The sequence below is a fragment of the Pithys albifrons genome, chromosome 5, assembly GCF_047495875.1.
Source record: "Pithys albifrons albifrons isolate INPA30051 chromosome 5, PitAlb_v1, whole genome shotgun sequence".
Classification (NCBI taxonomy): Eukaryota; Metazoa; Chordata; class Aves; order Passeriformes; family Thamnophilidae; genus Pithys; species Pithys albifrons.
The window spans coordinates 52,417,247-52,429,661 of NC_092462.1; the positions used below are offsets into that span (position 1 = coordinate 52,417,247).

General features: G+C 36.5%; 1 protein-coding gene across 2 annotated transcripts in view; it reads right to left on the minus strand.

Annotated features, from left to right (window-relative positions):
- FAM114A1 (family with sequence similarity 114 member A1) overlaps positions 1-12,415 on the minus strand; it is a 33,955-nt gene that overhangs the window by 5,928 nt on the left and 15,612 nt on the right. The window contains exons 9-13 of one of the 2 annotated variants that reach the window (XM_071556634.1): positions 7,889-7,971; positions 6,619-6,786; positions 5,233-5,372; positions 3,886-3,958; positions 1,137-1,190 (exon numbers count right to left, since the gene is read on the minus strand). In XM_071556634.1, coding sequence (XP_071412735.1) covers positions 1,137-1,190; positions 3,886-3,958; positions 5,233-5,372; positions 6,619-6,786; positions 7,889-7,971 — 518 coding nt within the window. Of the gene's footprint in view, positions 1-1,136; positions 1,191-3,885; positions 3,959-5,232; positions 5,373-6,618; positions 6,787-7,888; positions 7,975-12,415 lie in introns of both variants that reach the window. The other variant, XM_071556633.1, reaches the window with a different exon arrangement.

The window sequence follows — 12,415 nt, forward strand, 5'->3', positions numbered from 1 at the left end:
AACAGTTCAAATTACTATGATGGTTTTAACATCTAGTGCTATTTTTGAAATTTCTAATATGGAAGAGTGTACTAGCTTTTAATTCTCCATGATCATAGGCTGTACTAATACATATTTGTATATAAATATGGCATTTAAGAAGTACAAAACATTTTATTCCACATTTCCAGACATCCACAGATTTTGCAGTTCCTGGAGCACAGCTGCAACAGCAAATTTACCCTATAACAAAAGGAACCATATAGTAGTCTTTACTACAGCTCTATTCAACTTTCTGTGATTTTCCTTAAAGTTATTGTTAATTCAGTGCAAAATTGCTTCTTGTAAAACAGTCTTCTTGTAATTTTTAAGGGAATGCAGCTATCAGATACAGAATGGCCATTTGTGGTCACTACTCTATGTTCGTTTATGTTTTAAGAGAAGTGTGATCTAATTAACAGAGTTAAAAACTTGTGCTGCAGACAGTGCATGTTTCAGGACTTTATATTACTTCCTCTTAACCTCTTTTTGGGAATACTAAGATACATGTTACTTACTGTGCTTATCTGATATAAAATAGATTGTGGTGTTTGATAAAAGAAATCACTCATGAACAGTTTGGAGGTCTGACACATATTTATGCATGTGCTGACCAAGCCTGCTGCTAGACTGTGAATCTTTGAAGAAATCTAATGCCTGTGCCTGGGGAGCACTGTAGTACACCTAAAAGGCAAATTTTAAAGTAAAGAATAGTCTGAAACTACCCATGCATCAGAAATACTTTGCAATATTTGAAGTAGGTAATGGAACAGTAAGAACAGACTTCTCTCAGGCAACTTGTGAATAGTTTAACGAAGGCCTAAACAGCACGTGGCAACTTTGCTGTGCTCTGATCAATACAGCAGCAGAGTTTCAGAGCTGGTCACCCACACTTCAGTCATACAGCTCTTGAGAATCCTCAGTAAATGCAACATTACTACTACAGTGTTTGTGGGAGAGGATGAACACAAAACTGGGAGGTTTATGAGCCAGTCCTGAATAGCCAGAATGATATTATCCTTACTTTTTAAACTGGTTTTCCTTCAGACATAAAGGCACCTGTCTCATTTCACATCATTTTAGTAGAACATTTTGTAATGTGAAGAGGTGAAGCTTACCTCTAATAGCACGCTGTTGATGATGGGATTAAGAACCTCTGCCTTCATACTGCTCTGTAAACCAGAAAATAGAATAAGAAGCCAGGACAAGAAATGCATTTAACAGAAATATATCTGAGAAGTGGCTTTATCAGTTCTGTCAAGGTCTTGATTCTTATTTAGACTGTTTATATCAGTGTTCCTGGTAACTGAGGCTACATATCATACACACTTCAGTAGTATACATTTCCATCAGAGAGTACAGCAAACTAAGAAAGGCCCAGGGTTTTACTTCTTCATTAATTCATGCACCACAGAGTTTCAAATTGCCTACTTTCCAATGGATGTGAGGTTTATGTAATGACATTGTCTATCTGTCTATCAGTTTCCTTTTCATCTCCTGTAAGGTTTCTAACCCCTTACTTACTTTCAAGGACACAAAAAGGAAAAATACAGGTCAGAAGGAAAAGGCAGTTCTGAGAAGTTACATGAATATCTGTGGTTTGGAAGAAATGAAAGGTCTGGATTAGCTCCCCTACAGAAGGAAAACCGGGTGACACTAAGATCCCTAAACTGGGGGCAGTGTATGTTACTCTGGACAGTGCAGGCTGGTCAGTGAAACAGCTCAACATGCGTGGCATTTTACTCAACCACCAGATAGGAATAAAGATGGATGCAATGAGTAGTGACTCTACTAGAAGCTAGAAATCAAGATTCATTAGCTCCTCTGCTTTTTAAAGTGGCAAAAGCTCCTTCCTTTTTTATTCTCACTATTCTTTGCATTGTGTTTTTTCAGAATGATGGCAACCTTCTGCTAGAGTTGCTTTCTTTCAACACCAAACAAAATACTGATTAATGTAACTGAAGGATTTCCTCTTACAACCTTGTAGCTTTGCTATTACATGTTTATAAAAACATGAAACAATTTTAGTTTGGAGAAAGATGGCAAAGGGAAGATGGTTAGGGAAAAGAAGGGAATTTTTACTGTGAGTTACTAGAAAGTCCATTATGAAGTGGATTGTTTAGGTAATTGTCAATAAACTGGAAAAGATAGAGAGCAGTATCAATTCAATACTATTGATTGTATGAATCAACAAGTTGAAGTTTGAAAGAAATACTGAGTGGCAAGCAAAGCTCATGGTGTGATTCTTGGGGTGAAGCTGTATTTGATGATCCTGATGGCTCCCTTCCAACTCAGCATAGTCTATGATTCTGTGGTTCTTCTGCATTACTGCTCCCTCAGAAACACTACCAGCATTATAGACTGTGTACAGCCAGCACTACAACTACTGTCTGAATTACACAGATGTAACTATAGGGGTGGCATTTTGATTGTAAACCCCAGCATTTTCTATTGTAAGCCATTTCTCAGTTTCCCATAAGCCAGTGGAGTTTGCAGGATGGTGGAATGTGTTTGTGAACCTGAGTGCTGTTGGCAGGTTAAGGAGGATGCTGAACCACTGAGAAATGCATGAAAATGTAGCTTCTCTACAGCCCTGTGTGACAGGTGCTCCTTGCTGTCCTAATGATCATGGTGAGCAAAAGGGTCACATCTTCCTCTGAGAGCTTACAGGGATGGGACAACTCATAAAGATCACCAGACTGCTCTACTATAGCTCTCTTCTAAAGAGCATTTTGGCAGCAGAATCTGTCTTTAAGCTCCATTTCTTCTGGGTCCACAGAAAAGTCCACAAAACCAATCCTGTCCTAAAAACTGAGTGCAGAATTTATAAGAACAGAACCTAGAGCAAAGCTTATGAAAGCTCCATTCTGAGCTAGGCCAGTTTAATATTTCACATGCAATTAATTTTCATATATTTCTGAATGTATTTACTGCAAGTGTCCCACAAAGATAAGCTAAAGTACAATCCCAAAATGCAAAATAAGCATTTTTTCCCTAGAGGAAGGAATGTAAATTATCCAGAATAAAAGTAACCCAATAGATCATGTTCTTTACAAATAACTCTGAAAAAACTTGCTCAGAGATGTGCTGGAAGAGCTCATGGGAGAACTGGAAAAATTTGCTTTGAAGTGCATTCATGTTTTCATGGAGCAATCAGGAGAATCAGAGTTTATTCTTCTCTGATGCTTACAAAACAATTTCATCAATAGCAAAACTTTCACCTCTGAATCCTGCTATAATACTGAGGTGTCAGCCCTCTTTGAAACATCTTGAAAGGTGGGATATTATTTCTAGCAAAGATGTTCACAGTTAAATGGATGTTCCTAAATGGAACATCTTGAGATAAAAGACAGTGATTTTTTTTTTTTTTAAGATGGATGACCAAATAGATTTTGTATTCTCTTAAACCTTTCGAAAATGCAATGTTATTAGGCTAGGGGTTAGTAATGACTAAGAAGACAGTTAGAGAAACAATCTGAGGGTATGGCAAGTATGATCTGTTAATGACTTCTACACAAATTCATTCAGAAGGGATGGCTGAGTTGGAGATGGAAGTATCATCAAGCTGTGGAACTTCAAATGTGGGGCCCTTCAATGTGAGAAGGTAAGAAGTGTTGAGTGGTGATCAGGAGTATGGGAAATGGTGTCTAGAAAGAGTGATTTTAGAAGGTAGGGGGCACGTTGCAGTCTATCAGTGCTTATAAACTTTCTCTGCTGTAGAAGTGCTCCGTGTCCTTCACCTGAGGAAAGAAATGGCCTCTGCTGATTCCTCACATAAAGCCACTGGACTCAGGTAAGAACTTCTGTTTCAAGAGGTGAATTATGTTAAAAAGAGCCCAATTGGTACAGAAAATGTTATGATCTTACCCCAGCTGCTGTTACAGAATCAGAAAACTTCTTTGATAAAGATGAAACTTCATTGCACATGGCACTTGTTAAACTGGTTTAGAAAAACAAGAGAGACAAATATAAAAATTCATCCTTGACCTGTCAATGGATTAAATGTCTATGACTGTCCCAGGTGAAACTTCATCTTAGAAGCCAAGATACTCTTAAAGCAATTTTGCTTCTAGTAATTTTAAAAATATTGAGGGATAGACTTTGTTCATGATACAGTTTTTATATTCCTCCACTGAAAAACCCACTACCTACTACAGTAGCAAAATGATGTCATGTTGTTTCACACAGTAGTCTTTATTGATAGTGCAATGTTTCAATTTTTTAAATTCTAGGCTTCTGGCATAACTGCTGTTCTTCTGATGATTGCAGCAACACAACTCCTAGGAATACTGTTGAAAATAAATCAAACTTGAATGAGAACAATGAGAAGTTTCCTATCTGACCAATAAAACATCTACTCTGTGCTCAAAGCACACTTGTGGTTAAAATATGAGACAGCAAGGAGATCTAGTTCTATTCTGAAATCTTTAATTGTTTTCCTAAGCATTCACAAGTGCATCCCATAGGACCTCATCCTGCAAGGTATACCATACCTTAGCCTAAATCTGAAAAATACTTGAACAAGTACTTTGTTTTAAACTAAAGCGTTCCTATGGACTTTGCTATTCTTAACAGCACTCCTAAGGATAAATACTTGGTTAAATACTTCATTTACTAGGACTCAACTGTTTAAAACATCTTAAGGTCAAACCCCACAGAAATCAGTAGAATTGATATCTGCAGAGAACTTGACATCTGAATTTTGAGTCCCACTAGACAGACTAGGTTCTTGAATTTATATAAGTTTCTCTACAAAGTTGCTGATAAATATGGTCTGATTGTTTAGAACTACAGATTGACTTTTGCATATTTTTGGCAAAAAAAAAATAGATAATGAAACTCCATTGGCAGGTAACAAGGCTGCATTATGCACTCTAAAGGCAAATTCCATATATACAGGCACAGCATCTTCTGCAGAGGGAACAGGAAATGCAATCCAAATTAGAATGCACATTTGCTTGCTGGAGCAGAAACAACTTTTAACCTGAGAATAGGTTGTGTTTTTGTAAATGTGCATATGTCAGCCTTGTCAAAAAGTGACAGGTCCCCTATATAACCTGACTGCATGAGAAAATATAGCACCAGAACCCCAAAAGTCAATGCTGTTTGTTGATCCATGAACTTACTCTGCCTTCAAATGTCAAAAGCTGAACGGAACTTCCTGAGTTTTAAGCAAATGTCAAAATGTTCATATATGAAGGACATAATACTCACTTTGTCAGTACTTTTGCTTGATCTTGAGCTGTTTTTTCTATTTCCTGACCATGTAGAATTAGTTCTGCTACTTTATGAAGCTGTTCAATACAACGAGCAGTTACCTCAGCCAGACTTTCAATGGACAGCATATAGATTTCCTTAAATTAAAAACAGGAATAATATAATCAATAATATCAAAATTGATAAATGCATTTATAGATATATACAAATAAAAGAATTTCAAACATAGAAGGCCTTGCCTCCCCAACTGGAAATACCACCACATATATAGTGAAGCCATATCAGTCATGTCATCCTCACTAAGAATACTGTAAAATGAAATATCCACAGATTATGTAATCCAGACATTATACTTGTCCTGAAAAATTAGTAAGAAGTCTACCATTTATTTGGCTGGGACCTAGATCAGACTATTGGATTTTCTAACACAGAATTTTAAACCTAGTACTAACAAATAGAAAGGTCTCTAAACTCTAGAATAAGTAATAACTAATTTCATACAGAGCCAAAAGTATTGAGCCATCCCTCAGCTGAATCTCCAGCAAAGAAATAGATAATATGACCAATAAAAAAGTGGCTTTTATCAGCAATGATAAAAATCTCTACCTTGCACTGTGGTGTTACAGCTTTCACAGGCTGATGCCAGTTGGAAATTTACAATCACATAAAAATCTGTCATACATACAGTGTATATATTCTCTGTCTCCTTCTTTAGACCTTATTTGTAAGGAAAAATGACAGATAATTTCTTATTAAAATGAATTAAAATCTTGAGAAAGATACCAACAACATTTAATATTGCCATAACTTGACAGAAAATATTAAATCAGAATTAACCTTATAAGGCCTGTCTAAATGGGCACAATATTTTCAACCTTAAGAGGTGTCTTTCATAAAGAGAATGAACATATGCGAGTTGCATAAATAATATTTCTGTTTTGTCTGTTTGTGATTTGAACTGTACAAAACTTTAAATAAAGTTTGAATGTATTTCCTATGTATTGTCACTGGAAGAAGAGATATCAAGGAATGTTGAGATATGACTTTCAATGTCTATTGATATTACACCGCAGAATTCTTCAACTCACCGTATGCTGTGTATACACACAAAAACACAGATAGAAACCAAGAAAAACAAGGTGATAGTCAGAGGACCTGCTACTTTGTTATTTACTTATGGAAACAGTAACAGTAAGAACACTGATGTTAGTTAGTCTCCCATTGCATCTACAGTGAACAGTTGTTTATTATTATTTTGTGTTACTTCCATGGGTTTAAAAAAAAAGGACTAGATGTAAAGCTAACACAGAAAGATAAAGAAACCTTATCAAACAAAGTATGACCATTTGCTTAATGAAACTTATCCTCCAAAAGTTATTTTACCTCCACAGTTTTGTTTTTGTTTTCTTCTGTGTTATCACTGTCAATTTTATCATCTTTTTCAGTCTTTTCTTCATCAGGTTCTCCAGGTTCTTCTTTTAGCTTCTCTTCTGTGTCTACTGGGGTGGACAAACTGGCTTCTTCCAGCCATTCATGAGCTTTTTTCCTGGCCTGTCAAACAAAGAACCCAACCCCAAAGTTCAATTAGAACAGAGAATATCAGATGATGTCCCTGAACATCAATTAACAATATGTTTAATTATATTAAGATGTTTGAACATATCAAGCCTCTATGTGGCATTTAGTTAAGTGTATTCTTAAGAAACTGTAGGGAGAAGCATTTGTGACTGCATAAAGATGGACCATCCGGGAATAATTCCTCTAAAGGTGTGATACTCCTAGCCAACAGACAGAATTGGCATTAATATCAAAATTATTAATATTTCAGCTTTATGATGTATCATTCAAATGAATTTACATGGAAATTTTTCTTAAATAGTTATATTCACCAATTAAAAAAATAAGAAGTGGATATAAAACCCCAAAAAAATTGGAGATGCAAGATGTAGTAAATTCTTAATGAAAAAATAAATAGAAAATCAGTGTACCTTGAGCTGCATTCCAAGGCATGAACATAGATCAAAGCTGAGGAATCTTGAAGTTTTATACAGCTTCAGACTACTGTTATGCTTAGTAGAAAATTTATGATGCTGCTTTTTTAACTTGAAGTCAAATTAGGTTTATGTTAAAACCTAAGCCCAAGCTAGTTATTCATAGTCTACTTATGTAGCCAGAGACATAAACATTCATTTGAGCCTCAGATCAGCAGATTAATCAGCTTTAAAGAGATCTTAGTCATGACTAGCTTCTAGACATCTAATTTTTAGATGACTGAAGTAACATGAGGTAAATGCAAGACTTTGCTCCTAGCTAAGAAGGTCTGTGGAAGTCCCTCACAAGAACTGAACCTGACCTTTGTTCCCATTATGTAAGACCAAACCTGCTGTGCTCATGAGCATTGTTCTGCTGAGAGACTCCTGGGTCAAAGCTTTCTAACATGAGAAAGTGCTAGTTAGTCAACCAGCTGCATTGTTTTGCTCACCTCACTTCTTCCATGAAAGCTTTTCTATATTCAGCATTTTAGTTTCACTCTCCTCTACTTCGCTTTCTGAGCTGCCTGAACTGACCTAGTTACTGTTTTGTGCCAGACTTCTGAACAGAGCCCTGCTTCTTTGTCCCAGAAACTGAAGGCAGCTCACTAACAGGTGCTAACCTTATTCAGTTTGTCAGGAGTAGCAGCAACGTGCAATTCAAACAGCAGTTCCGTGAGCATGCTGACAAACTCCTCTCCCATATCTGCTGCAAGAAAAACAAGACAATTTTGTTAGGGTGTTATAGCTGTAATATTTTAAATGATGAAATACATCCAGTTAAATTGATTCCCCAGACTTTCCAGTGCTTGAAAAACAGTGACAGTGACACAAGAAAGGGATGTGTGTGGGGGTGCGTATATGCTCAACTAAAGAAGAGAACAAGCAACAAGGGTACCTGCACAACCCGATATGCCAGCTTGACACTTAACTGCTCTTTCTACCACATTCTAAATTCCACTAAGTTTCACAAAAGCAGGTAAGAGGACAAGAAATAGCATGACTCTATGTTATCTGACAAAAAATTCTTGGCCCACAAAATAACCAAAGAAGAGATACTAAGCTATTCTTTCAAACCAAGGAATAAAAACTGCAGCAGGGCCAGATATGGGTAAATTTCAGAAGAAATATACTGTTCTCTGATACTGTTCATACATGTTCTCTATTGCTCTGTCTGCAAACCACACCTGAGAGATAGGTTTTATTCCTGTTTTAAGGGTGAAATTTGCCTAAATGAAGAATGTTTTCTGGTTTGCTTTGGAGTGATGCATCTCAAATAATCTGAACATTTATTTTGTAAGATTTATGAGCAAAGATAAGTATCAATAGTATTTGAACTTCACCTTTACTACATATACTCCTTTGACTACTTGCAGATGACACATTCTAACATGATCTAAGTTCCTAAAAGTTAATATTCAGTTTATTCCTTTCATCTGTGCTTATTGAGTTTGAAATCTATATTAAGATTTTCTGACAGATTATCCAAAATCCATTTTTCTAGCCTGATGGCATTAAAAGGTCAGAGTTCACATATTGAGCTTGATAAAAGTCCAGCTACTTAAAAAATTAATTTTGTGTCTTGCTGTATTCCCACTTCTTTTGTTCACCCATTAGGTAGGGCCAGATTTTCCATTTTTATGCAAATCTTCAGTACTGGGCTTAAAAACAGAGGGCCATTACTCTCCAATGAGTTTGGAGATTTTGGTACAACTGTTTACAGTACCTTGCAATATATGGAAAGGTGGTAAAATCTGACACTCAGATTATACTCTCCTAGAGGGAGGGACATCTAATCCCTGCTTGTAAAGAGTGTGCCCATCTTTGGTGCTATAAAAGAATTTAATATGTAGCACAAACAATTCTTCACCTCCAATGACCAGAGACTGAGGTTTCTTCTTAAAAGTAGGGGAATGAGTAAAAAAATTTATAGTCTGGCAGGTAAAAGAGATGAATGGAGTTAATTTCATTCCTGCCTTTATCAGTAAATTGTGGCAATAGGATGTTCAGGCTTTACAATACAGAACCTCTTGGATACACTGTACTCACTTGTTCTTAAAACATACTCAAAACTGATAAGTAGTTCATTACATCAATGTAAAATTACCAAAATGGTTGATAACTGGTATATTCAATTGAATACTCACTTTGGTTACCATCTCCCTTAATCTCACATATGAAATTTTTGCTGTTAAAGGCTTTCAAAATGTAGGTAAAGCTACTTTTTCAGATATTCTCGTTTTATTATTTAATAAACAACTGAAATGAAAATAAGTGTCAGTGAAAAATACATGAAAGTGTTGCATAATCAAAGTGAGAGGAAATATTAGAGAGAAGGGTGTGAATGTGGCTTTTTGCTACTTGTGTCAGAAAATATATGTTCTTTTTTTTCATATCAATTGTGCACTCACCTGACTGTTAAGCAAAGGCACCAGAAAATATTATGATTTCAAAGTTGCCAAGAACAAAGCCTAACCCAAATTTCCTGAAACAGTCCTCCAAAGATCACTGCAATAATTTCTCCTGGTGTAGGACTAAAAGTGTTTATGGTAGAAAATAAAGCAGCACTATCATCAGAATCTCATTCACATTCAGAGTCTACGATAAAAAGGGATCTGGAAAATTTACATAAACCAAATTGTCACCTTTTTCAAACACTTGAATGCAAAGTACTGTTTTTTCTCCCATAAAGTCTTTTTTTTTTTTCCCTGAGTATATGTGTGTGTGTGTGTGTATGGCTCAGCTTTGTGAACACAGATTTGGGCAGGGCTCTCCCCATGTGGGTGTGCCCTTCCAGCCTGTGCAGCAGATGTTTTAGGTGAGGCACAGTGTGCACAGAACTGGCCTCGCTGTTTAAGTCCTGAGGTCCATTTGCCACAGCCGAGTGACCTTGGACAGTTGACAGTGAAGTCCTCAGAATTAGAACCTACAGCACCCGGTATTCCCAGGAGGTCTTGGTCTCCCATCCAAGTATGAACTGGGGCTGACCCTGCTTGGCTTCTGACATCTGACGGGATTGGGCGTCAGGATGTCATTTAACTGTCTATGTCTATTTCTGAGTATATACAGCACTGACAAATGACACTACATAAACAACATGATTTGGATGCCAAGAAAATGATAGCAAATTAGTAATAAGTGGTAATTAACTTGTTTTCAAATACTGCTCAGTGGCTAGATAAGATTTTCAAACACCATCAGTTAAACTCTGCCTCTTTTTAGGAGACTGCCTTCCATACATAAAGAAAAAAAACATGTTTTATTGAGGTAGGAAACACAAATCAAAATCTTACTGAAGACAACTTAGTTGTAGTTTTAACCTGTTTAGCAAGCAGGATTAAAATCAAAATTCCTCAACAGAATTTAACATAGCTTACTATCTCTTGCTAGGTTAAGTGAAAAATATAAATCTGTGTAAAAAACACCCTATTAAGAGAGCATATGGCTTCCTTGATTTTATAAGTGTAAAGTCTACTAATGTTTGTACAGAATTGTAAGCTCAGCCCTAACAGAAAGCTGCTTTGAGAAGTGATTAATCTTTCTACTCTTTTGGTTCCTCTAATGGAACCAAAACTTTATACATAGTTTAAATACTAATAAATCTTGAGCCTGATCACACCAAAGGATGTGAGTCATTTTTAGCTGCTGCCTGAAGTAAGACCCATTCAGCTGTAAGGTGCAGAAAACATTTGTGGTTATTATTTCCACTGTCATAGCAAAGCGGATGTGTTTTACTGCTGAGTGGTTTGCTTTTGCAGGGGAAAACCTGCAGCACACTGATTTGGCCTCTTTTTTTTTTCTTTTTTCTTTTCTTTCTTTTTTTTTTTTTTAAGGTGCTCATTGCCTTCGTTCCAGCCCATTCAAATGGCCACTTAATGTTGCAAGGCATGATCAGCAGCTGTGCCTTACTGAAAAAAGAGAACTTCTGACCTTCAGAGAAAGCATCACCTAGTGCAAGTAGCAGAGCTTCTCCTGGGGCTAGTTTCAAAGCAAGGAACTATTTTCCACAGAAATTAAGGAGCAACAGACATCTCATGAATCCTCACTCTTAAGCAGGTAATACACTTTCTTGACCTCTATTTCTCACAAGACCAAGGGGGAATGTGGGGTTTTAAAGAGTAACAAGGGGGGAAAATACCAGCATAAAACTCTACCATACTAAGACTACACCAAACACTCACTGTTCCCCATGATGAGAAACAATGAGCTTCCCGTAAGAGAGATCAGGCAAACTGAGTAACTGCCAGAAGGAGCAGTCTGAGCAGAAATGACTTTCCCCATAGAACATGTGGTTGTTAACACAGTTTTCCTAACTTTTAAGAAGGCTAGAGAAATCATATCTCACCATCTTGCAAAATGTAGGTTTTATGGGTAAGTACTCCTAAGAAGATCAAGAACAAGTGGAAGAAATATCTTTTTATGTTTCTGAAACACAACAATATGGTGTTCAATGGCCTAAGCCAGTCTTCAGGCAGGTCAAGGGGATTGTCTCTATGAGTTATAACAGGTTTGGTATAGATCTCACAGGCCTGGAGACATGAACTACGCTGGCTTTAAGCTAACGTCTGTTCTAACCTGTTCTGGGAAATACTGAAATTCCTAACCTGTTTAAGACACCTATTTTGTCCCTAACCAAAGCAGCCACCCATTTTATTGTAGCTCTTGTGAGCTGATCACTGGACTGCCATGCTGGACCCAATCTCTTCAATTCTGTGCTGTGTATCACAATTATAGCATGCTTGTTCTAGTTTAACTTATTTCTCCCACTTCGCACGCCATGTCTTATCAAGCAACACCTTTAAAACAGTTTTGCCACTATGTTTCTAACTGGCTTTCATTAAAAAAAAATCAGCCTTCTTAAGTCTCTTTGTTACACTCTAATCTTTCCCCAGTCTAGCAAAGGAGAGTGCAGAGTGAGAAGGTAATTAGGAGGCAGTTTAGAAAAGCACTTCTAAAAACTCCAAAACATTCTGACTATACAATTTCATAAATAGAGTCTGTAATAAAAGCTCAGTTATCCAAAAAGTTAGTATTTTCTTTTTTTTATTGATGATATAGCAAACTCATATGATATTTATTTAAGTTTTATTTCCTATATCTCACACTTTAATTACAATATAAATTCAAAATTAAGCATTGATCAGCTTCCA